We start from the raw sequence: 26,779 nt of genomic DNA, 5'->3' as shown, positions 1-26,779 counted from the left end.
ATGGATGGATGGATGTATGCAAACATTTGAGATGGAAATGTGAAATGATTTGAGTATATTTTATGTTTTATAAAAAGGTACATACAGTTTGTAGAGCCACTGTGACATAGCTGTCGGTTGCACATGTAGATGAAATACAATTTCAACAATATTATGAATCATTCATAATACTGTACTGTTGAAATTGCACACATTTTTTGTTAAGAAATTTCAAATTGCTCTTATGATTTACAAGATTTGCAACAAGATAATAATCAATAAATTACAGTATTTTTAGAATGTTCTTGCATTTTTTTGCACCAAAACAATGGAGGAAAAATTTAACAGTCGTTATTTAGAGCTTAGGCCAAGAACACACTGGTCTGAGATCAAATTGGGTGGATGCGGCCCTTGAATGAAAATTTGTTAACTGGGCTATAGAAAATGGACGACTGGAAAAAAAATGGAGTGATAATGTACACCTGTAGAGGGCAGTAAGGTGCACAACTCTTGAACAACACCGAGCAAAAAGAAGAGTCGTCAGACGAAAATATAGTCAAAGCAACCATCTTCTGTTTTAGAGATTCGCAGCCATCTCCGAACCCAAGTGGAAAAAAAGTAAACGTCAAGCATCATGGGAGCCGTTCTGGGGTTGTGCTCCATGGCGAGTTGGGTACGTAACACGTTATTTATTTTAATCGACGGTTGATGTGGAACAGAGTTCTGCGTGTCAATAGCTTTTGTGTCTTTTCACTTGGGAGCATGACTGCGCAATAACAAAACCAAAGGCCGTGTGATTTGTACAGTGACGCACATCGACAGTATTTCAAATGTGGTGATTTTTGTTACGTACAGGGTGTAAAGGTTCATCATAATTTTAAAGACTGGTGTGTTATTTGTATATTAATTAGCCCGTGTCGTTCTACGTTCATGAACTAAGGCCAAAACAAGACACGTCGATTTATTTTATTGTATAAACTCTTAACTGTAATAACGACAGCGTGGACCCTTGTGTAATGTAATGCCGTGTTAGTCCAAAACAATGTCTGGCTTCCATTTTGCTAGTCACGCATTGACGATGATGTCAACAGAGCAGGATGCTATGAGGTTAGCCCTTGCTCAACAAGAGTCCAGTAATTATCGCGGTAGTCTGCAACATTTGATCTCAGGGCTGATATGCAGTTACATTGGGACCTTCTCGATTCGCTGACATTTGATTTATAGCGTAACCGAGTTGGAAGTGACCTATTTTCTCCTCGGTCTGCGCAGATCCCGTGTCTGTGCGGCAGCGCCCCCTGTCTGCTGTGTCGTTGTTGTCCCAGTGGCAACAACTCGACGGTGACTCGCCTCATATATGCCTTCTTCCTTCTGCTGGGAGTGGGCGTCGCCTGCATCATGCTGATGCCGGGCATGGAGGAACATTTGAAGAAGGTAGCGTGTGCATGCATGTGTATATTGTGGTCATTCCTGAATGACAGGACAATTTAGGCTTCAACATATTTATTTGTGAGACTGACCACTTTAGGCACCAACATGTTTGAAAAACTCACAATTTTATGTATATATTTTTTGTTTTCAAGAAAAACTGGTAATAAACCATCATACAATATTATCCTTCCAGCACAACCATCAATGGTACACGTTTTGTGAGATATTTTATGTCACATATTTAGCTTTTTTGGGCACAACTCTGTTACAAATACGCAGGCACCTGGGAAAATAAAATTCAAATAGGGATGCACCTATACCACTTTTTTCAGACCAAGTACAAGTACCTAGATTTGAGTACTCACTGATACTTGATAATTACATTTTACAATTGTGAGGATTTATTTTATTTTTTTAAATCTAATACTTTTGTAAAACATACTTTTCTTGACGGCATATTTTTTTACTCAAATCTAACATTTTTTAGAATAACAACTAGAGTAACAACATTAACAATAAATCCCATATTACAAAACAAAATAAACAACAAATGAGTCATTATGTGTGAACTAAAGCAGTCCAATGCAATAGTTAATTCTTCTTGTAATCTGTTTTATTTTACAGAAATAAATACAGAAGTGGAGCTGAATGCAGCTCATGCAGCCGTTACGTGACTGCTCGTGTTAAACATGAATGACTGCCGTACTGAAAAGCAAGTCAGCATTAATGACATAACAAGTGGGTGAAAAATAGCATAGAAACAAACAAAATATGACAAAACTGACACAGATGCATGGAGTTACCTGCAACACAGTTTTATTAGTACAACAAATGAACAACTGAAAATTAGTTCAACATGGGAAAAGTGGGTTATTGTCTGCAAAATGTCACTTTAAAGGGGTCACAGATCACAGTTTGGGCTCGTAACAACAAAAAGCTATTATGAGCACATTTCACTGTAAAATACAAAACACGAACAGAATATGAACCCCTAATTATCAACTATTCCAGACTATCAAAGAAACACGACTCAGTACACTACTTGTGGGGTGAAGCGGGCGGCGGGGGTTGTGAAACTCAGGGCTTGCCAGTCGGCGGCTGCCACCGCAAGCCTCTTGGGCGGTCCCAAGGAGTTTATCCATTTTGCAGAGCATAATTTGTAGTCTCCTAAAAGTCTGCGTTCTTGAATCTGCGTTCTTGAAGTATAAAATCTGCGTTCTTGAAGTATCTTACCACACAAACGTCTGATATGGTGAACTAGTTTGTGCAGCGGCAGAAGAATATGACGTCATAAGTAAGAACTTTGTTGGTGTTGAAGGCGTGTTCTGACTTTGCCGCTGTAGGAAAGGAAATCCGTCGCAAACCGCTGTATGTATGTTTATGTACTTGCATATATGTTTTGACTGTGTATGATGATGTACAGTGAAGTGAAAAAATATTACAACTCTTAATATCTTTGTTCATGTATTCCTTTAGATTCCAGGATTCTGTGAGGGAGGAACGGGTTCATCTATTCCTGGCATGCAGGGTCATGTGAACTGTGACGTGCTGGTCGGCTACAAGGCTGTGTACCGCGTTTGCTTCGGCATGGCCATGTTTTTCCTTCTCTTTTCGCTTCTTATGATCAAAGTCAAGAGCAGCAAAGACCCCCGAGCCGCTCTGCATAATGGGTGAGTCCAGACACAGAAATAAGCATGTACGAGGTGTGTCAGAATTCTGAGTTCCAGGACAGGTGTCACAAAAGATATATTTCAAATCCAAACTACTAGTTGCCCCCTTATCCCCTGGGAGTCTAACACAGTTTCCAGATTTCTCTGCCACACCTTTATGCACTTATGGATGAATTATTCAGGGATCCTCCACAGCTCCCTCGTCACGGCCATCCTGATGGCGTAGGGAAGTTGCTCCAGCAAGGGGCAATGTTATTTTCGGCTAGGAACTGTCGAATGCTCAGGGCAGTGGGCCTTATTTACCAACCGTTTCATACGCACGTTTAACACACAAATCTGTGATTCATCAATATGGTCATACTTGTTTTTTGTTTGTACTCTGCGAATAAATTGCCCGTGCTTACGCACAAATAATGCAGGGTCAGCTATTGAAAATGTGTTAAACACACATCTTTTACTCAAGATGCACAATGTATTGGAACTGCAGTCATTTATAAAAACAACAATAATAACTTTGGCGATAATAACTCAAACCAGGAATTTGCTGATGTGTTGACTGTTTGAAATAGCAATGAAAGGGGCACTTCTCATCACTTTTACCCTTGTTCCGTTCAAGCGCTTGCACAGTAGGATATTGCATTTTTATGTGTTTTTCTTGCCCGCTGTCTGTGTGCGGCCGGCGTTGTCAGCCAATGAGGAAGTGCAAGTAGACCGCTTGCATTTCCTAGTTTTTCCAAGAGAAATGGCCAGGTCTTTACTGAGAGAGGATGCAAGCAGGAGCGGTCATACAGGAGGGAGGGCTAGAGGAAATGGCGTATTGGCTCACCACGGTGCTCTCGGATCGTGGCGAACTTGGGGCCTCATGTACAAAGACTAGATTTCCTCCTAAAACATGGCATACGCTCAAATCCAGAAAACGTCGTACGCACAATAATATTCAGATGTATGAAACTCTGCGTACTCATGAATCCAAGCACATTTCCTTTGTACATGCCAATCAACGTGGAAATGAGCACACGTTGGAGTAGCCGACTCCTCCCTGTCTACGGCCACATTTGAATATGCAAATCATATTTATATGAACCCTGCACCTGAGATGATCAGAAAAAAAGGAAAATGAGCAAGCTAATGAAGACAAATATTTTTTCTGAATGTGAAGTTGCTCAATGAAGTGGAGGCCCGCAAGAAAATACTCTTTGACACGCTGTCCTACGGCGTTAACAACACGCGAAAGAGAAGTGAATGACACAGCGCGTGAGCGGCTGTCAATGCTGTGGAGACAGAATAGCACGCACACGCTGAACTAAAAAAGAAGTGGTCAGACATTAAGGTGGATGTGAAGCGGAGGACAGCTGCCCTACCGCCAAAGCGTTGTCAAAAAAGGCGGAAGAACCGGCGCGGAGGGCCTCACCCCGTTCGAGGAGAGAATCGCTGCGATCGTGGGTGACGCTGCTTTTCTCAGGGGTGATGGGAGGACATGTGGCTGACTCTGATCACCCCACAAGGTTAATACCGTGTATTAATACCATGTAACTCATAACAAATGTGTTCATACAGTAACCTACACTCAGCCCTGTGAGATAAAGGTTCATGCGTAAATGTTGTATGTGTGGTATTTGTAATAAATCTTTTGAATTCAAATAGAAGCACATCAGCATATCAAAGAGGATATCAAAAACTTTGACTCCTTTTTGATTACTCAATTTATTATTTTAAAACACAGGCGAGGGCACGTACACTGACAAAAAAAAAAATTTCTTTGGAGAAGAGGGTAAATCATGTCAATTTAAAAACATTTTAATCATGTGCAACCGATGTACATGTTCAAAGGACTCTTTTTTTCAGTGCATGTGCTGGAGTCACGAAGCGATTGTGAGGGCAATAGGCGGCATAAATGATCGCCTTGATCAATTAATAGGTGTCCTCACAAATATCAGTGGTTCATTAAATACACTGGGTAACAAATTAATTCTCAGTCCTTGCCTCAATTGCATTGTTGAAATCAAATGTTGCTGGGCATGAATTGTTCATCAGTGCTAATTATTCATGTGTCTCTGGTGTGCAGATTTATGAGAACAGTTTCCCAGCATCACCTCTTAAGTGTCGCCGAAGCACCAAAAGCTGCAGAAACGTGCGTACGCCAGCCATGCAGTTGGCGTGAGGCACCGCACATTTCCACGGTCATTTCACCCCTTTTTGTACATCTGAACTTTGCCGTGAAAAAGAACGGATGCCACGTTTTTGTGCGTACGCACCTTTTGTACATGAGACCCTTGGTCTTTTGGCCGCAAGGGGCATGTGGCAATGAAGTGAACTGATTGACCGCAATAAATGGACAGCCGCTGACGTTCCTGGGGATCTCGACGTGTGTTACCAATTTGCATTGCATGGGCTCATCAGGTGCAGTGGGGGGGGGGGGGGGGTGATGAAGGGGCAGAAGGCGATGATGAAGGGGCAGAAGCCGAGTGAGATGCTGACGGCGTGGTGCTCACGGTGGAAGTAATTTTACGTGCTCAGACCCCCCTCTTGCTGTCCCTCGCAGTCTGTTATCTAGTCGAATGAGTGCACAAATAGGTTGCTGCATGAACATTCCGGAGCTCTCAAAGTAATAAATTATGAATAGTGTTGATAATTACAAAATACAAAAAGGTTGCTGTGAAATAGGTTTACAAGAGGCCATTGACCAACACACAGAACCATACAACTGTTATAAGGTGCAATGTCTGCCAATTGCAGTTTTTTTTTTTAAATAGGTATTTTGTGTTTAAAAGGGGGCGGCACGATGGACGACTGGTTAGAGCGTCAGCCTCACAGTTGTGAGGACCCGGGTTCAATCCCCGGCCCCGCCTGTGTGGAGTTTGCATGTTCTCCCCGTGCCTGCGTGGGTTTTCTCCGGGCACTCCGGTTTCCTCCCACATCCCAAAAAGAGACTCTAAATTGCCCGTAGGCATGACTGTGAGTGCGAATGGTTGTTTGTTTGTATGTGCCCTGCGATTGGCTGGCAACCAGTTCAGGGTGTACCCCGCCTCCTGCCCGATGACAGCTGGGATAAGCTCCAGCACGCCCGCGACCCTAGTGAGGAGAAGCGGCTCAGAAAATGGATGGATGGATGTTTAAAAGGGACCTTAGCTTTCAGAACAATAAATGATAAATAAGCAAAAGGAAAAACTGTAGCACATATACAGATACTCAAAAATGTTCATTTACCCTAAAAAGGACAAGTTATTCATCCATGTCTAAACACAATCTGTCCTGCCGCACTCCTGACTCATGCAGTGTCTTCACTTTAGCCTTATTTCACAACACTATTATTTGTATGTGTTGAAAAGACCTCCTCCATCAAAAGGAGTCCAACTTTGCTTGCCTTCAGCAGTTTGATACTCCAGTTGAAGTTGACTGTAAAACTAAGCGCACCAAATGAAGTGGGTGACTGATGAAATAATAGCACAACATAGCAAATCAATAAAGACATTTTTAATTATCGATTTTATTGATTCATTGCAGCCCTAGAATGAAGCAAATACTACGGGATCTCTCTTGTTGCTGTGTCGGTTGATCATCTGGCTCACATTGAACAGGAAAACCCGTAGTTTTGGTTTGAAATGTATCTTTTGTGTCACACCTCATGTGTTAGGTTAAGTGAAGACTATAAATTGCCAATAGGTTTGAATGTGTCCTGTGATCGACTGTGATTATCATCTGTCTAGAGTCTTCTCTACTTCAAATTTATCAGAATAGCACTTCAATAGTTTCAGGATTTGGGACATATAGAGGAGTCCGGGCAATTTTCAAATTCCTTTTCTTTTGCAGGTTTTGGTTCTTCAAGTTTGCAGCAGCTGTTGCCATCACTGTTGGATCTTTTTTCATCGCAGAGGGTCCCTTTACAACTGGTAACCTAGCCTGTTTAGACTGTAGCCGTAGCTTTTGGTGTCTTTAACCTCTTGACAGTATAGCACATCTTAATTGTGTAAGCATATTAGTTTGTGACAAACTGCAACGGATTTGTACAATGATGATGATAAAACATTTATCTTATATAGCCCCTTTCATGAAACCCAAGGAAGCTTTACTTAAACAAAGACAATCACAGCAAGTAGATGACAAAGTCACAATCTATAAACAATCAACAACAACGAAACAAAACTAGGTGCCAAAGGCCTGGGTGAACAAGTGCCGTTACAGTGCAAATTTGAAACTCCATTGTTGGTGCCTGCCGAATCTCCTTGGGAAGAGAGTTCCACAGGGTAGGTGCTGCAAAGCTGAAGGCTCTTTCCCCGAAGGTTCGTCTGATGGTGTGAGGGACAGTGAGGAGACTTAAATAAGTCGCCAGCAGGTGTAGTGTAGTGATGAATTGGATCTGACCGGTATTGTGGGGCCAGGTCGTGTTGAGCTATTATTATTACTGAGCAGATTATTATCTTGAACGCTTTATTTTTGTCCATCTTCTTCTGCTCTTCAAACACAAATATGCAATGATCCCTCATCACGGGGTTCTGCGATATAGCAGCCATGTTTTTAAACCTCTACCATACTCATAAACATTTCCTATCCTCATAAAAATGTTTCATACTCTAAAACATACATAATATTAACACCAAAATATAAAATAAAGGTACTTTCCTATACTCTTATTAATATATAATACTCTTAAACATACATAAAATTAACATTATAAAATAAAGGTACCCACCACAGAAGTTGATGCTGATTATACTGCAGAACTGGGAAGACCATTTCAGCTGTCACGCTGATATTATTTTTGTCCTTCTTTATGTACCAGACTGAAGATGCATGTATGCCATAATGGCTGCAGACAGGCACAAACCTTCTCCCTTCATTCAACAGGTTGAAGTTCCGTCTTTAATGCTACTGTAGATAGCTGCTACTGCTACCATCTACCTCTGGAGGTAACTGCCAGCCGCCAGGTAGCTTGTGTGGACGGCATCGTAGGGCTTGACGTAAAGTATTGTTACATCTTCCAATTATACATGAGGACACGTGTCTTTATCTCAGATTTATTGATAGAGTAACAAAATACAATTACTGTGAGATGTACAGCATCAACAAACTCCCCCAACCAGCCCCGCACACACGGAGAAGCGATACATTTAAAGACACTCGGAAATCTCAGCGATCAACACAACTGAGCTTTTGTACTGAACTGTACAGGTATTTTATTCCAAGTAATATGTTTTAATACTTTTTTTTTTGTTTTAGGCTAGAAAATGCTTATTTTACCACAACCAAATAATATATAAAGAAATCCTGTGATATGGCAAATTATCAGGATTAGGATAAGTAGTACGGAAAATGGATGAATGGAAATTCCGCAGTACGCTGAATCCGCAAAAGGTGAACTGCAATATAGCGAGGGATTCCGATATTTATTGAGCATGGAAAGTTTTTACCTTCTTATGATGCAGTTGGTGGTGGTGACTGTGATAAGGAAACATTACAACCAGCCAGATAATGGCCATAACCAAATGGACAATTATGAATTGTATATGATCGACAGCTGCATGTTGCATTTCATTCTTGTGAAGTTTTGATCTGATCATTGTGATCCCTTGAAAACCAGATGGTAACCCATACAGTGTCTGAAATAAGTATTTAACAAGTCACCATTTTTTTCATTAAGTATATTTCCAAAGGTGCTATTGACATGAAAAACTGATGTTGGGAACAACCCAAGTAATCCATACATACAAAACGAAAGCAGAACAAGAAGCAGAACTCAGAAATTAAGATGTGTGTAATGATGTGTAATGACACAGGGAAAAAGTATTGAACATGGCAACTGGTATTTATTTAATACTTTCTACTAAAGCCCTTGTTTGGAATGACAGCTTCATCTTATGTTTTGCAACAATTAGTTTGCGATTGTCTTGAGACAGCCCTCTGCTCTTGCCCATCCTGAGATGTGTCTTTACTCACACCTTGGCAATGAGACCTTTTTGTAGGCCATCAATTAGGACTGAACCAGCTGATATTTATTTGCACTGACAAGGGGCTGGATTGCTGTTTGATTATTGATAGATTTTAGGTGTTGTCTTGGCTTTCCATTCCTTTTTGCACCTCCCTTTCTTCATGTGTTCAATACTTTTTCCCCGTGTCATTTAAAATTTTTACACACGACTTAATTTCTGAGCTTATTTGTTCCACTTTTTGTATGTATGGATTACTTGGGTTGTTCCCAACATCTTTGAAATGTTCAGGTCAATAGCACCTTTGGAAGTATAGTGAGAAAAATGGTGCCGTGTTAAATACTGATTTCAGCCGCACGCAGTATATACACTGAAATCTTGATTGAATATTTATGCTTGACGGTAGTAGTCACAAAACAGGTTCGGCAAGTGTTGTAGGGGTTCTCAAAATTGATTACAGTACTTTAAGATTACTGTTAGGACTGTTGTGATCATGCGGGTGTCGTCCCTAAAAAGTGAACACTGATTTGAACATGAGGAAATCGATTAAATGTTTGACAAATGATCATGGAGCTTGTTCAGTTTTTATAGGCACAGTGTACAGTGCGTACGTTAAGTATTCAGACCGCCTTAAAATTTCCACTTGTTATATTTCAGCCATTTGCTAAAATCTTTAAAAGTTAATCTTTTTTTCCTCATTAAGCCTAGAAACACGAACGTTAGGTGATTTTCACCCACACAATTCTTGTCATGTGCTTTTCATTGTGTTGCTGCCGGATGAGTTACATGGGTAGCTTCAGGCTGCTCACTGATCTCATAATGGTATGCTTGTTTCCCTCCTCCCATCTGTTTTTTTCAAGAGGCATTGGTTCGGGGGATTTTCACACGACGTTAGTGATAGAAAGTAACATATTTTACGGGTGGAATTTACCTGATGTTTGTAGACTTTACACCCATCTGATCGGCCGATAATTAGCATTTTATGCTGATCGACTTTAATATCATAATTCGCCGATCCTCCGTTTGCCACACAGACATTTGCTCCGTGTCGCAATCGTGTACAGTATATTTGAATTCAAAAGCGAGTTTATTTTTAGCTTTGGGGCGTGTCTTTTGACATACAACTGTAAATATCTGACAACCAATAAAGTTGTTTTAAAAAAAAAAAACATATCAGCGGTGTGGGACGGACAACACGTCTGAGACAGACGACGTAATGCGTGGATCAGACTACAAGATAAATTTGGTCTTTTACGATTGCACTATGTCAGACTAATGCAATAAAATCTTGTATTCTGATACTACCACATCCAGTCTTTTACGATCACTGGGCCTCATCTTGTCAACTCAAATGCGACTGGATACACTTGTTACCATGGCGACGACATTGCAACGCGTGGATTATAAAAAGAAAATGGGGGAAAACATGTGGCGGTGGACACCGGTGCTCGGGAGATTACGTTCATTTAAGGCTTGCTTGAGGTATGTTCACATACTTTTAATATGATACGGCTCGCAAGCAGGCAACAAAACAGTATGTAGCCTAGCAAACTAGTGCTAGAACTAATGGTTGTGCATAAATATGCACGGTAATTTCTCGTGTATAATGCCCCCCCCACCCCCCCCCAGAAATTGTCAAAAGTCAATAGTGCGCATTATACTTAGGTTTAGTGGAAAATGAATAACATTTTATAAATGTATGCCACCATCTAATGGTTATGAAAAGGTTGTGCACTTTCATTCCAATATGCCACCTAGAGGTTATGATAAAGGTGTACACTTTCATTCTAATATGCCACCGCCACATAGTGGTTATGAAAAAGGTGTAGCCTACACTTTCATTCCAATATGACAGGGGTACGTATGACTGCATATATATAAAATACAGAAATACTTTGTTTTGATCATATGGTTATAAGCAAAATCATGCATTATAAACATGCATTATACATAGGTAGAAGGGTTTTCCAGAATTTTGAGGTCAACTTTGGGGGTGCGTATTATACTTTGGTGAGCATTTTACACGGGAAATTACGGTACCTCATTTTTCAATAATTTTGCTGCCTTTTTAAAGGGTCCCCCATGCTACCTTTTTTTTTAATGTGATATTGTATATTGGGAAATTAAAAAATTACTACAATTTGGCATAGGAGTGTTGCACTTTTACATAAATTGATGAAAACTGTATTTTATCAGGGCTATATCGTTTAGGCACGGTGGTCGACTGGTTAGAGCATTGCCTCACAGTTCTGAGGAGCGGGATTCAAATCCCGGCCCCGCCTGTGTGGAGTTTGCATGTTCTCCCCGTCCATGTGTGGGTTTTCTCCGGGCACTCCGGTTTCCTCCCACATCCAAAAAACATGCATAGTAGGTTAATTGAAGACTCTAAATTGCCCATAGGTGTGAATGTGAGTGAAAATTGAAGAGGTAAGACGAAGATGTTGTTTGCTTATATGTGCCCTGCGATTGGCTGCCGACCAGTTCGGGGTGTACTCCGCGTCCTGCCTGAAGTTAGCTGGGAGGCATCCGAATCAGATGCCCCAGCCACCTCATCTGGCTCCTCTCGATGTGAAGGAGCAACGGCTCTACTCTGAGATCCTCCCGGATGACCGAGCTTCTCACCCTCTCTCTCAGGGAGAGCCCGGACACCCTGCGGAGGAAACTCATTTCGGCCGCTTGTATCCGGGATCTCGTTCTTTCGGTCACGACCCACAGCTCGTGACCATAGGTGACGGTAAGAACGTAGATCGACCGGTAAATCGAGAGCTTCGCCTTTCGGCTTAGCTCCTTCTTTACCACAACGGATCAATACAAAGTCTGCATCACTGCAGACGCTGCACCGATCTGGCTGTCGATCTCCCGTTCCATTCTTCTCTCACTCGTGAACAAGACCCCAAGATACTTGAACTCCTCCACTTGGGACAGGAAAGACCCCTTATGAAGAAGACAAATTATGGACACAGGTTTCCCTTGCCTGGACGCTGGTCACCGGGGCCCCCCTCTGGAGCCAGGCCTGGAGGTGGGGCTCGAAGGCGAGCGCCTGGTGGCCGGGCCTGCGCCCATGGGGCCCGGCTGGGCACAGCCCGAAAGGGTAACGTGGGTCCCCTTTCCCATGGGCTCACCACCTGTGGGAGGGGCCATAGGGGTCGGGTGCAATGCGAGCTGGGCGGTGGCCGAAGGCGGGGACCTCCGATCCCCGGCTACAGAAGCTGACTCTAGGGACGTGAAATCTGCAAACATTTCAACAACAATTCCTGTGTGTACATTAATGAGGAAAAAAAAATACTTAAATGATTTTAGCAAATTGCTGCAATATAACAAAGAGTGAAAAATTTAAGGCGGGCGTTTACGTACCCACTGTATGTCAGTCCCCCAAGGCCATGAACCAAATCTAGTAATGAAATCTGGAAAATCAGAAAGAGGATAGATTTTTTTTTTCCTCTTAAATTTAGTTTTTTGCGGCTTCCGTAGTTCAAAGTGCATAACCGCTAAAATGCCCCACTTCCACAAGGAACGTTGCTGTAAGCAGTGGAGCAAGTTTACGAAAGCAGTCAGTGTTGCGAAATTAGCAACTTTGTCATCATATTTAGCAACTTTTCTGACCCCTCTTAAAGACACAGACAACCTCAGCATAATCAGTTTGACATTGTTTTCTTTATGACAAGAAAGAAGCCTGATACAAGACATGCCAAAGTGCCCATTTATAAGTTGTAAAAGCAGTGATTATCGACATTTTGAAATCTTTTGACACAAGGTATCTGCTTCCAAGCTGTAAATCTTTTGCTGTGGTCGCCTTTCTTACCTCTTCAATTTTGCATGCGAAAAGAGAGTGCTGGGCTAGGTGCAACATAACTCTCCGACAAAAGACATGGACCAGCCGAGAAATGCTGCTGCTAATTTTATGTTAAATTGTGAAAAATTTAAATATGAATCTATCAAGGTTTGTGTTTACATTTTGTTTTTATGAGGGACATCTTTTCCTACAAGGAACATATATTTTCACATTAAATCTGTGGGGGAAAAAATGCTAATTTCTTTCAGTGGAAGTTGATGCAAATTAATACTGGCAGAGAAAGTTGATGGAAAAAACTGTAACAATACGTTTAGAATGACAAAAAAAAAAAAAAAAAATCTACAGCTTATACAATATTAAGTGCTCCATAGAACACACTTTACTCAGTACACTATTCATAAAACGGGCTTCTCTCCATCTCATATATGCGTGCAATGCACCAAAAATAACCCAGACACCTATTTTTATGCTATATGGGAATGTACACCAATTCAATGCTTTTGGTCTTTGGTTATACAAAAACTCTAGTATATTTTAAACTGCAGGATTCCACTTTCCTCAAGATTGTGCATACTTGGCGACTTAGGCCTAATTGACCTCCCTAATAAATATTCACAATCATTACTTGTCACGTTAGCTACCGCGAAGAAAACAATTCTATTAAACTGGAAAAACAAACAAGCTATTAACATCAATTAGTGGCTAAATCTCACCTCCCACGCTCAGGGGCGGGTAGTAGATGCTGCGCGTCTGGGAGGGATGGCCCTCTTCGTCGGTGGTTGTCCGGCCTAATGGGCCCGACCAGCAGGAGCCATGCCTCTTAATCACTCACTTAGCACACACTCACACCATTCACTGTTTTTTCTCACTAAACACCTCTGGGCACATACGCATATCAAAGGGTTCCTGGGGATGGGATCGGGAGGGTGTGGGTGTCGGATCGGGTTTCAGCACGTCTGTGCGGTTTCCCAGTCCGTGCGCCCTGCCCCTCCGCCCTTCCTGCCCCCCTGGATTTTAAATGCATCACACACACTCCCCGTGTTTTAATGCACCACATACACTTATATCTGGGGGGCGGTGGGTCATGGGGGGGCGGGGGTTTGGCTGTTCGGCAGTAGTGCCTGACAGCCCTGCCCCCACCCTCTCGGCTCACTGACCTCTCCAGTCGGGGACCTGGCAGTCATAGTAACGGGGGGAAGAGGGTATCACGTACTTGCATGGTGGTGCTCCTCAGGCCGAGCCCCCCGGGCTGGATGACTCCTTGGGGGGGACCTCTGATGGCCCGCGGCTGCTCCTTGGTCTCCAAGGTTTCCAAAATGACTTTAACATAAATTATTATTTTGAATAAATTTGGTTCTTCTCTTGGACCCAATCTTAAAATACATAACATCAACATGTACTGCACATTCACCAATGATAAAGGTTGAAACAATTTGTTAAAAGAATCATAAATAAAAAGGGACATTGTCAAGAAATTGAAGTTCAATGAAAGACGAACCATATGAGGTCATAGCTTGCAGCATTTAACTGTGACAATTGTCGACCCATTTTATTTCTTGACAGTATGTTTGGGAAACCCTGCTTCATGGGGGGGGGGAAATAACACCTTGTTGGATCCTGTCTTTTGCAGTGTGGTTCTACATCGGTATGGGGGGTGCATTCTGCTTTATACTCATCCAGCTGGTTTTACTCATTGACTTTGCCCATTCCTGGAACGAGTCGTGGGTGGAGAAGATGGAAGAAGGCAATTCACGCTGCTGGTATGCAGGTATGTACCTCACCAAAATAGAAATAGTTTTAAACAACATTTAGTGGCTGTGACATCACAAATAAAAGCAGTCAGCAAGATCGTCGTTCCTTGTGTAGGGATGTATATAACGAGTGTTTGGTATGTTTGCAGCCCTGCTGTCAGTCACTGCACTCAACTACATGTTGTCTCTGGTGGCTGTGGTCCTGTTTTACGTCTATTACACCCACTCAGACGGATGCACTGAGAACAAGGTCTTCATCAGCATCAACATGCTGCTCTGCCTTGGTGTCTCTGTGATTTCTGTCCTGCCCCAGATCCAGGTAATAATCACAGTTCCTTTACACACGTTTACTGTTAATTAGGGATGGAACGGTTTTTGAAAACCGTCAAAACGGTTCGGTTCGATGTTTTCGGTTCGGTCCGCATGCGTTCTGTTTGCTTCATAACATACATGATTTATTTTATTATTATTTTTTTTTCTTTACTCATTTACCAACGAGATGACAGTGTCAAGCCACAGCACAGTATCAAGTTAGTCAAGATAGCGGCGCAGACACGTCATCTGTGTCATGCCCTCCAGTAACGGAGCAGCCAATCATATTGCAACGGGGTGCGGCACCAGAAATCTTAAGTTGGAGAGAACAGATACAGACCTGGGAGAAGTAGTAACGGTTTATGGTACTTCCATGTCTTTATATCTCCAATGCAAGATCTCTGGTTCCTCGGCTTGGCTGCTCTATAGTATGACGCCCCGTCCTACTCATAACTCACCGTTCCCGCTGACAACCCTCCGCTGACGAAGGCGGCTCAAGTAAGGAGTTTCTTCAAGAAGGACCACGGAAGTGACAAGGCTATAATGTTTATGACTGACTGGGGTGTTTTGAGCAAGTGAGTTTTGTACCGACCTAGCCTTTAAAAAGTGGGAGGCATTAACACAAGGTGTTGTAATTCCTGCACCTTCTAACTGATTTGGATGTAAATACCCTCAAATTAAAGTTGAAAGACTGCAGCAAGCACATCTTGTTCGGTTTACTTCAAAACCATTGTGGTGGTGTTTTTTCCAAAAAGATGGCAATTGTGTTAATTTCTCAATATTTATTGACCTGACTGAAAACGTATATCAATGCTCCTAGTAGGGTTGGGCATCGTTTGAATTTGAGCGGTTCCGGTTCCTCATTTCGATTCCGCTCCCAAACAATTCTCGAGTCTGAATCTTTTAGGGGGCTTGGTCCAAAAAGTTTGCATGGTTCAAATAAAGGGTGTCCAAATTATGAACATCCATTTTGTTAGCAGCCTGCAGCATAAACTAAAATGAACATTTGAATCTGGGTTCTTTATAACCAGTGTCGATATCAAACCTATGAAATAAAAGGCAGTATGTGTGGAGCTAACCCAATTGACTTAATATTAATTAATGATTGTTTCAGCTAAAAGTTAAATATAGCATTGTTAAAATAGTTATTTGCGACTGTTTTATCACATCAAATGGTTTGTATGGGCAAGTTTTAACTTGACTTCTTGTTTTAAGAATGTTACCTTTTAATTTTGAAGGTTTCGCACCGGAATTCAGCATTTTGTCGGGAAGCAAAACAAAGCAAATTTATTTATAGAGCACATTTCATACACATCCATCCTTCCATCCATTTTCTACCGCTTGTCTGAGGTCGGGTCGCGGGTACAGTAGCTTTAGCAGGGACGCTCAGACTTCCCTCTCCCCAGCCACTTCATCCAGCTCTTCCGGGAAAATCCCGAGGCGTTCACAGGCCAGCCGTGAGATGTAGTCTCTCCAGCGTGTCCTGGGTTGTCCCCGGGGTCTCCTCCCGGTGGGACGTGCCCGGAACACCTCACCAGGGAGGCGTCCGTGAGGCATCCTAATCAGATGCCCGACTCAATGTGGACGAGCAGCAGCTTGACTGAGCCACTTCCGATGACCGAGCTTCTCAGCCCATCTCTAAGATAGACCCCGGACACCCTGCGGAGGAAACTCATTTCGGCCGCTTGTATACTGGATCTTGTTCTTTCGGTCACGACCCAAAGCTCGTGACCATTGGTGAGGGCAGGAACCAACCTGACCCCCTCTGCGCATCGGCTGGGCCTAGAAATTCTGTCCATAAAGTTATGAACAGAATCGGTGACAAAAGGCAGCCTTGACTGAGTCCAACCCTCACCGGAACCGAGTCCGACTCGGACACCGGTCGTACAAGGACCGAACAGCCCATACTCGTGAAGCACACCCCACAGGACTACACGGCCAGGACGAAAACCACATTGCTCCTCCTGAATCCAAGATTCGACTTCCCGACGGACCCTCCTCTCCAGCACTCCTGAATAGACCTTACCAGGGAGGCTGATGAGTGTGATTCCTCCTGTAGATTGAATGCACCCTCCGGCTGGTCCCCTTTCTTAAGAAGGGGGACCACCGCCCCAGTCTGCCAATCCAGGGGCACTGTCCCCGATGTCCACGCAATGTTGCAGAGGCGTGTCAACCAGGACAGCCCCACAACATCCAGAGCCTTTAGGAACTCCGGGCGAATCTCATCCAGCCCTAATCTCATCCTTGCCACCGAGGAGCTATTTAACAACCTCAGTGACATCAACCCCAGAGATAAGAGAGCCTGCCTCAGAGACCCCAGACTCTGCTTCCTCATGGGAAGGCGTGTCGGTGGAGTTGAGGAGGTCTTCGAAGTATTGTCCCCACCGACTCACAACTTCCCAAGTCAGCAGCAGCGCCCCATGCCCACTATACAGTGTTGATGGTGCACTGCTTCCCCCTTCTGAGATGCCGGATGGTGGACCAAAATTTCCTTGAAGCCATCCGGAAGTCTTTTTCCATGGCCTCACCGAACTCCTCCCATGCCCGAGTCTTTGCTTCAGCGACCACCAGCTGCATTCCGCTTGGCCAGTACCCATCAGCTGCCTCAGGAGTCCCACAGGCCAAAAAAACCCAACAGGACTCCTTCTTCAGTTTGACGGCATCCCTCACCAACGGTTCGGGGATTGCCGCCACGACAGGCACCGACCACCTTATGGCCACATAAACATTTAAAACAAATAGGGTAAAAAAACAAAATACAAATACAATTAAAACAGCATACAGTGCAATAAATATATACTAAATACTAAATAAATAAATAAAAAGCATGAGAAAAAATACGTTTTTAACCTGGATTTAAAAACATTCAAACTTGGGGCTGACGTCACTTCTGTTGGCAACGTATTCAATTTGTGTGCAGCATAATAACTAAATGGTGTTTGCTTTGGACTCTGTGCTCCACTATTTGACCTGAGTCCCATTACTCGCAAGTGTCCAAAGCAAACATGGTGAAGCAGCATTTAGCTTCACCATGTTTGCTTTGGACTCTGCTCCACTATTTGACCTGAGTCCCATTACTCACAAGGGTCGCTGGCGTCCTGGATGGAGCCCATCCCAGCTCAAAATTATTCTCTAGCATTTTAGACAAAAGTTCAAACACCAATGACCTCTAAGGGGCATTCAAGGGTTGGCCACTGACATAGGTTTAGGTCAGATCAACATTATATGACAGAAATAATGGGTGCTAACTTACTGTAATTAAATTACTTTATTGCCATTAAATTACTTGAATAAATACTGTTGTTGACGTGCTTACTCTAACTTTCTCACTGTCCCAGCTATATGGACGGGTGTTGTCCTGAGTTTGAGTCCGTTTGACACTTTTTTTTTGTTCTTTTTTTTCCCCCCACGCTGCGTTGCTTGAACGCGGCATGCTCCTCGTGTACATTCTTCAGGTGCTCGATCAAATTTGTTGTGTTGAAGCATTTAGAGGCGGCACGGTGGCCGACTGGTTAGAGCGTCAGCCTCACAGTTCTGGGATGGAGCACGTCAGTCTTCTACACATCATGAAAGTCTCCTTTGCACAATCTAATCTTAATCCAAGTGTTGGACTGACGTGAATGGTTATTTATTTTAGACTATACACAGATCTGATCGGCCTGATCGGTATCAGACGATAATTAGCATTTTATGCTGATCGGCTTTAATGTCATAATTCTCCGATCCGATAAATGACGTCATTGATCGGCTGCGCAAAATAAATTTACTCCGCCTCGCCATCGTGTACAGTATATTTGAATTTAAAAGCTAGTTTATTTTAGCCTTATCATGCGTCTTTTGACATAGTACTGTAAATATCTGACAACCAATAAAGTTATTTTTAAAAAAACATGTCGGTGGTGTGGGACAGACAACACGTCTTAGATGGACAACATGTAATGCGTGGATCAGACTACAAGACAAATTTGCTCCTTCACGATTGCACTGTCAGACTACTGCAATAAAATCTTGCAGTCCAATACATCCGCATCCCGTCTTTTACGATCACTGGGCTTCATCTTGTCAACTCATAAACGCGACCAGATACGCTCGTTACCATGGCGACGACATCGCGACGCACGTGTTATAAGAATAAAATGGGGGAAAACGTGGATGGTGGTGGTCACCGGTGATCGGGAGATTACGTTCATTTCAGGCTTGCTTGAGGTATGGTCACATACTTTTAATACGATACGGCAGGCAACAAAACGTTATGTCGCTAGCAACCTAGTGCTAGCACTAACGGTTGTGCCTAAACATGGTAGTTATGTCGAATCATGCTCTTAACGTTTAGTCTAAGTAATTTAATTACAATAAAGTAATTCAACAACAGTAAGTTAGCTCCCATTATTTCTGTCATGTTGTAATGTTGGTTTGACCTTACTGATTAGAATACATGGCCTGACTAGAGCAGTGATTTCCAACCTTTATGGAGCGAAGGCACATATTTTACAATTGGAAATGCTTTCCGCACACCAACAAACTAAAATGTCACAAAAAGTACATACACAGTAATTACTGTATGTACTTCCTGCCATCTAATAGAAGAGCATTTATTAGTTCTGTCTGTCACTATGCCTCACTGCCATAAATAGAGGAACAAAGATACATTATTTCTTGTAAATAAATAATTTTTTAACCATTTTAAGTGAAATTTGGTAATTTCCCATGACACCCCTGAAGATTTCTCATGGCAGACTAATGTCCCTCGGCACACTGGTTGGGAATCACCGAACTAGAGAATGAAGACTTTAAGATACTCAGTATACAGTACACAAGTATAAACAGTAAATTTAAATAGACACAATGCTCCATCTTGTGATCGGATCGGTGATCGTTTTTCGTTTTTTTTAAACTAGCTGATCGGTGATCGGCCCCAAAAATCCTGATTTTGTAAAGCCTAATTTATTTTAACATAGTTAAGTCACACTTTTGTTCGCCACTGCCCTTGTGCACAAGCACGTCTTTGTGGGAGTTGTTCTTTGTTGGATTTCGCCACTTCTTCGGACTTGGCGGACTGTAGGCATTGAAACTGGGAACCAAAATGTTTTTATTTCCAGGAGAACCGGAATGTTGCTCCCGCTTCCAATCTGTTCTCGATTCTTGATGACCAAGCCGAGCTGCTAGTAACATAAAAAATTATTTTATAGATTGAACGTTATGCATAAACCGAGCTCATTCACGACCTTTGTTGAGCCAGGGCACCTATTTTACATTCGAAAAATCTCACGGTTAACTAACAAAACAAAAATCTTGTCTCGTTCAGTCACAAATGTGCTTTACTCAGTGTGGAATCTGGGCTTGTTTAGTTGAACGCAAAGCTGATTTATTTGCAGGAAGCCAACTTATTCAGTTGTATGAATAGCAACACCTGGATAGTCAGCTTTTTTGCCATCCAGTGGAAAAAGCATTTAATTGTTCTGCCTGTCACTAAACGCCGCTGGCATAGATAGACATATATTTTTGATTTCTAAAACTTGTATTAATAATACAAAATATAAAAGACAATTTTCTTAAGAGTCAATGTATACCGAACTGAACCAACGACCGAACCGTCACCACAAAACCGATATATGAACCGAACCGTGGAGTTTGTGAACCACTCAACCCCTCCTTTTAATGGCAATTTAAATCATCACTTTGACAGGATATAGATATTGAATGAGCTGATTGTATTTGTTTTTCTTACTGGTGCCTGTTTTGTGTGTCTGAGTGAAGGAGTCCCAGCCCAGGTCCGGCCTGCTGCAGTCCTCCCTGGTGACCCTGTACACTATGTACTTGACCTGGTCCGCAATGACCAATGAGCCTGGTAAGAGCTGTAAACACAATGGCTTTAATTGTTTTCATTTTTATATTTAAATAACCCCGGATGACATTCACAAGTAGTCGATAATATTGGTGGACCAGGTGGTGGATAAGCACCTTTTATGCAGTAGTGCTAGTGTCGGCGCTATGATGTTACTTTTCAGAAATGCCAGTGCTTTTACAAACTTGGCTACACACTAAAATGATTAGAATAATGTTCAAGACTTGCTGTTATACATGTGCCGTTTTTTGTTTCTTTGAACAAGTACAATTGTTGACTTAGTTTCTGACTGCACTCAAAGGACTCTAAGGTTGTACAATTTGAAATTCGACCAAACATTTTAGAGTATCTGTAAGTCACAAAAAACTGGGGAGACATCAGCATGTTGTGCAGCAGTGGTTAGAATCTTTTTACACTTGAATGACAAGAAAACTATTCCGTTACATTAGGCTCTTGTATGATACAAATCATCATCTTATTATGTCTGTCCTCAAAGTCAAGACTGTTTAGTTTTTATGTCGGGCAGCATGGTGCCATGGTGCTTGTCATGGCCGCCCTACAGTTCTGAGGTGCGGGGTTTGAATCTTGGCTATGGCCTTTCTATTTGGAGTTTGTTTTCCCTGCGCTTGCGTGGGTTTTCTTCTGATACTCCCAATTCTTCACACATTGCCTGTGTTAGGTTCATTGAAAATTGTCCATAGGTGTGAATGTGAGTGTGAATAGTTGTCTGTATGTGCACTGCAGTTGGTGGGTGACCACTCCATAGTGTACGCTTGCCTCTGATCCAAATCTGTTGTAGCTCACCCATGGCCCTAACGAGGACAAGCGGAAGCGGTGTAGAAAATGGATGGATGGTGGTGTCAGTTTGACATTGGAACTATCCATCCATTCATTTTCTGAGCCGCTTCTCCTCACTCCAAACCACAATTCCAATGAAGTTGGGACGTTGTGTATGTAAATGAAAACAGAATATGATTTGCAAATCATTTTCAACCTATTTTCAATTCACACTACAAAGACAAGAAATTTAATCTTCAAACTGATTAACTTTTTTATTTTATTTTTTTGCCAAGATTCTCTCATTTTTAATTAGATGCCTGCAACACATTCCACAAAAGCTGGGACAGGGTCAACAAAAGACTGGAAAAGTTGAGGATTGCTGACAAACACCCGTTTAGAACATTCCACAGGTGAACAGGTTAATTGGAGATAGGTTAGTGTGATGATGGGGTATAAAAGTAGCGAAAGGCTAATTTGTTCACAAACAAAGGCTAGGGCAAGTTCAAGAACGTTTTTCAATGAACAATTGCAAGGAATTTAGGGATTTTATCATCTACGGTTCATATCATCATCAAAAGATTCAGAGAATCTGGAGAAATCTCTTCACGTTAGCGGAAAGGCCAAAAACCAACATTGAATGCTCGTGACCTTTGATCCTTCGGGCAGCCCTTAATTAAAAACCGTCATCATTGTGTAAAGGACATTCAGGAAAAACATTGTATGTTAACACAGTTTGTCGCTACATCTACAAATACAAGTTAAAACTCTACCATGTAAAGCGAAAACCATATATCAACAACACCCAGAAACGCCACTGGCTTCTCCTGGCCCGAGCTGCTCTGAGATGGACTGACGCAAAGGAGAAAAGTGTGCTGTGGTCTGAGTCCACATTTCAAATTCCAGACAAAAGAGGAATAGGACCATCTGGATTATTATCAGCGCAAAGTTCAAAAGCCAGCATCTTTGATGGTATGGGTGTGTGTTAGTGCCCATGGCATGATTAATTTGCACAAACGTGAAGGCACCATTAATGCTGAATGGTACATACAGGTTTTGGAACAACATATGCTGGATGTGGTTGGATGCGGTTGGATCTTTGGTGGTGGTCAGAGTAGGCGCAGAATGGCAGCCACGCTCACGTCAGACTGCTCCAGGCCAATTGTGGTTACACGAGTAGCTTTCCACCACCAGGTGTGACTGTGGATTGAATGAATGTGTGAAATTGTAATACGTCTGAGTTTTTTATTTTTTTAAATCAGTTTATTTGAAAGGGGACAATGCAATTTTGTGAAAGGCGCTACATAAATTGAATGCGCTTTAATTATTATTATCATCCAAGCAACGTCTTTTTCAGGGGCGTCCCTGCTTATTTCAGCAAGACAGTGCAAATCCACATTCTGCACGTCTTACAACAGCGTGGTTTTGTAGTAAAAGAGTGTGAGTCCTTGACTGGCCTGCCAGCAGTCGAGACTTGTCTCCCATTGAAAATATTTCGTGAAATCATGAAGTGAAAAATACGACAAAGGAGACCCCGGACTGTTGAGCAACTGAAGTTGTACATCAAGCAAGAATGGGAAATCAATCAATAATCCAACAGCAATTCTGCCCCTTGTCAATGCAAATGAATATTAGCTGGTTCAGTCCAAATTGATGGCCTACAAAAGGGTCTCATTGCCAAGTGTGTGTCAAGACACATCTCATAAGAGCAGAGAGCTGTCTCAAGACCATCGCGAACTAATTGTTGCAAAACATAACGATGGCATTGGTTACAGGCGCATATCTAAGCTTCTGAATGTTCCAGTGAACAAAGTTGGGGTCATAATACGTAAGTAGAAAGCCAATCATACCAGCATAAATTTGCCTCGATCAGGTGCTCCTCTGAAGATTTCTGACAGAGGAGTACAAAGAATAATCAGAAAAGTTGTCCAAGAGCCAAGGACCACCTGTGGAAAGCTTCAAAAAGACCTGGAATTAGTAGGTACTGTTGTCACAAGGGGCGGCACGGTGCACGACTAGTTAGCACGTCCGCCTAGCACGTCCACCTCACAGTTCTGAGGCTCTGGGTTCAAATCCGGCCTCGCCTGTGTGGAGTTTGCATGTTCTCCCCGTGCCTGTACAGATTTTCTCCGGATACTCCGGTTTCCTCCCACATCCCAAAAACATGCAATTGAAGACTCTAAATTTCCCATAGGTGTGAATGTGAGTGCGAATGATTCTTTATATGTGCCCTGCGATTGGCTGCCGACCAGTTCAGGGTGTACCCCGCCTCTCGGCCAGAGTCAACTGGGAGAGGCTCCAGCAAGCCCGCGACCCTAGTGAGGATAAGCAGTACGGAAGATAAATGAATGAATGGATGTTGTCTCTAAAGGAAAACGGTGAGTAATGTACTCTGCTGCCATGGCTTGTATGCACACTCACCACGCAAGACCCCATTTTTGAAAAAAAAAACGATTGTCAAAGCTTGTTTAAAGTTTACTGAGCAACAGTTGGACAAGCCAGTTAAATAGTGGGAGAATATAGTCTGGTTGGATGAGAGCAAAATTGAACTGTTTGGATGCCATAATGCACACCACGTTTGGAGGAGAAATCGCACTGAACATCACCCTAAAAACACCATACCAACAGTGAAGTTCAGAGGCGGGAACATGATGTTGTGGGGCCGCTTTCAGCAAATGGTTCTGGTAAACGTCACGTTATTGAAGGAAAGATCCATCCATCCATTTTCTGAGCCGCTTCTCCTCACTAGGGTCGCGGGCGTGCTGGAGCCTATCCCAGCTGTCATCGGGCAGGAGGCGGGGTACACCCTGAACTGTTTTGCCAGCCAATCGCAGGGCACATACAAACAAACAACCATTCACACTCACATTCACACCTACAGGCAATTTAGAGTCTCCAATTAATGCATGTTTTTGGGATGTGGGAGGAAACCGGAGTGCCCGGAGAAAACCCACGCAGGCATGGGGAGAACATGCAAACTCCACACAGGCGGGGCCGGGGATTGAACCCAGGTCCTCAGAACTGTGAGGCTGACGCTCTAACCAGTCGCCCACCGTGCCGCTGAAGGAAAGATGAATAAGCAAATGTACCGAGACATTCTTGACAGAAATCTGCTGCCATCTACGAGGATGATGAAAATGAAACTAGGGTGGACATTTCAGCAGGATAATGATCCAAAACATACTGCCAAGGAAACTCTCAATCGGTTTCAAAGAATAAAAATAACTGCTAGAATGGCCCAGCCAATCACCTGACATAACGATGGCACAGATTAAAGTTATCCTACAAAGGTCATTATTCTAAGCAGTCATGTTTCCAGTACTCTTCAAACCAAATTTTGTCTGGTCTCACAGATAGGAAGTGCAACCCGAGCCTTCTGGGTATCATCGGGTTGAACACCACCACCCCTGCAGGTCAGGACCATGTGGTTCAGTGGTGGGATGCCCAGGGCATTGTGGGATTGATCCTCTTCCTCATGTGTGTCCTGTACTCCAGGTAAGGAAGCAGTTGAACTGTAAGTTGGCGCTCCCCTAGTCTCTCTTTGTAGACTGCTATCATTTCTTTCTCTCCCATAGTATTCGTAACTCCTCCAACACCCAGGTGAACAAACTGACTCTGACGACTGACGAGTCCGCTCTGATTGAAGAAGGGCCTCAGGCTGAAAGCTTTGAGGAGGGCAGTGGGGCGAACCGTGCTATGGACAATGAGAAGGAAGGAGTCACGTATTCCTATTCCTTCTTTCACTTCATGCTGTTCCTGGCTTCACTGTACATCATGATGACGCTTACCAATTGGTACAGGTAGGAAGCGGGGAATGGCTAGGACTCGCAGATTTAGAAACAAACTAGATTCAGACCTATTTCATTGTTGTGGTTCTATGTTGTGTTCTCACTGCAGCCCTGATTCCAACTATGAGGCCATGACTAGCAAGTGGCCCTCTGTGTGGGTGAAGGTCTCCTCCAGCTGGATCTGCATCACTCTCTATGTGTGGACACTTGTGGCGCCACTGGTCCTGGTCAACAGGGACTTTGACTGAAACACTCATTGTCCCCATACGTAGCTATTCTCAGCTTCACCTGTTTTGTTTCCGCAAAGCTCATAAAGAGTAGGTGGCTGCATTTGGATTGGCTTGGGTGTTAAAAGCTGTTTGGTAGATGGGATTTTTTTCCCCCACTTTTTAAACCTTTTTGTGTTCCACCACTAACTGCAGCCTAGTCCCATTTGCTTGTTATTGTGACTCTTCAGCAGTGTGTTGTTGTGGTTCCTGTTGTATATACTTTACCCCAGTGTGTTCTATTAAAATCGATGCATGCTTATTCGTTTAAAATGCTACGTGATAGCTGCTCAATAATTTAATTTGAGGGATGTTATCAGTGTACTGTACATTATATGGACAAATATGACAGGACACCAGACCATTTAACCTGCAAGTGAAATCTTTACTGAGTAATGCTGGAACAAAATAAAGCGGTCTGTCCCAATACATTTGTCCATATAGTGTATTTCATGACAACACAGTACACACTGAAGAGCTGTGTCGGTGTTCACAATTGTTTACACACTCTGCAAATGTACTGTATTATTGCTATAATCTGCTTTTATCCAAATATGACTTTTGAGATGTTAAGTGTATTGTAACTGATTTAATAAAACAAGCTGAAATGGAAAAATGAAGTACTTTAATTCACTACATTTAACCAGACTTTAATTTGACTGCAAGGCTTGGTAACAACAAACAGCCATGTGACAGAACATGTTGAAAGAGGAAATGAAAACAGAATGCAGGCACTTTTTATTTTATTTATTTACTTTTTATCAGTGATATGTGAGGCTTCGTTTTGAAGACCTCAACAGACAGTCCACTGTGAAGCCAAATACAAGCAATCCCAAACATTCTTGAAAACTCAGACAACTTTCCATTTCACTCACTCAAACTTCTCACAATCTCACAACCCTGTACAAGAGCTGTATTGAATTTCTGCTGTTACGACAAATGCTAATTTTTTAATGAAATTCACACTTGCACGTCAAGAAAAATTTTTGGGGGGTTCCAAGGCATTATATATAAATTGTATATGTGATGTACCTTTTCAGGGCTTTAAGCTTCTTTGCCATTACAAATGAGTAGCATTTGTCTTTAGAGCATAAAAGTATATAATACACAAATGATCTGGACTTTTTGTTACTCAATGAAACATAGTAAACAGAAAGTAGCTGTAATACCATTTTAAATGAGGCAACACCAGAAAATTTTAATTTTATGAACAAGTGTCGAATAGGGGAAAAGGCAGTGGTATCGC

General features: G+C 42.6%; 1 protein-coding gene across 1 annotated transcript; it reads left to right on the top strand.

The window, feature by feature from the left end:
• Positions 1-489: 489 nt before the first annotated feature.
• serinc1 (serine incorporator 1) lies at positions 490-26,149 on the top strand. Its single transcript, XM_061703724.1, has 10 exons — positions 490-652; positions 1,249-1,410; positions 2,884-3,077; positions 6,888-6,967; positions 14,425-14,562; positions 14,695-14,864; positions 20,615-20,705; positions 24,833-24,974; positions 25,055-25,279; positions 25,377-26,149. Exons 1-10 carry the CDS (start codon positions 614-616, stop codon positions 25,513-25,515), a joined length of 1,380 nt encoding a protein of 459 aa, XP_061559708.1. The 5' UTR covers positions 490-613; the 3' UTR covers positions 25,516-26,149.
• Positions 26,150-26,779: the final 630 nt, after the last annotated feature.

This window comes from Phycodurus eques, chromosome 18 (genome assembly GCF_024500275.1).
Source record: "Phycodurus eques isolate BA_2022a chromosome 18, UOR_Pequ_1.1, whole genome shotgun sequence".
NCBI lineage: Eukaryota > Metazoa > Chordata > Actinopteri > Syngnathiformes > Syngnathidae > Phycodurus > Phycodurus eques.
The sequence above is the reverse complement of the archived record's forward strand: the minus strand, read 5'-3'. Positions and strand labels throughout refer to the sequence as shown.

Excerpts from the sequence above, each read along its gene's own strand:
- serinc1 (XM_061703724.1), top strand. The coding sequence starts at position 614 with ATGGGAGCCGTTCTGGGGTTGTGCTCCATGGCGAGTTGG. Across the intron at positions 1,411-2,883 it reads TGGAGGAACATTTGAAGAAG|ATTCCAGGATTCTGTGAGGG; the intron begins GTAGCGTGTGCA and ends GTATTCCTTTAG. Across the intron at positions 20,706-24,832 it reads CGCAATGACCAATGAGCCTG|ATAGGAAGTGCAACCCGAGC; the intron begins GTAAGAGCTGTA and ends CTGGTCTCACAG.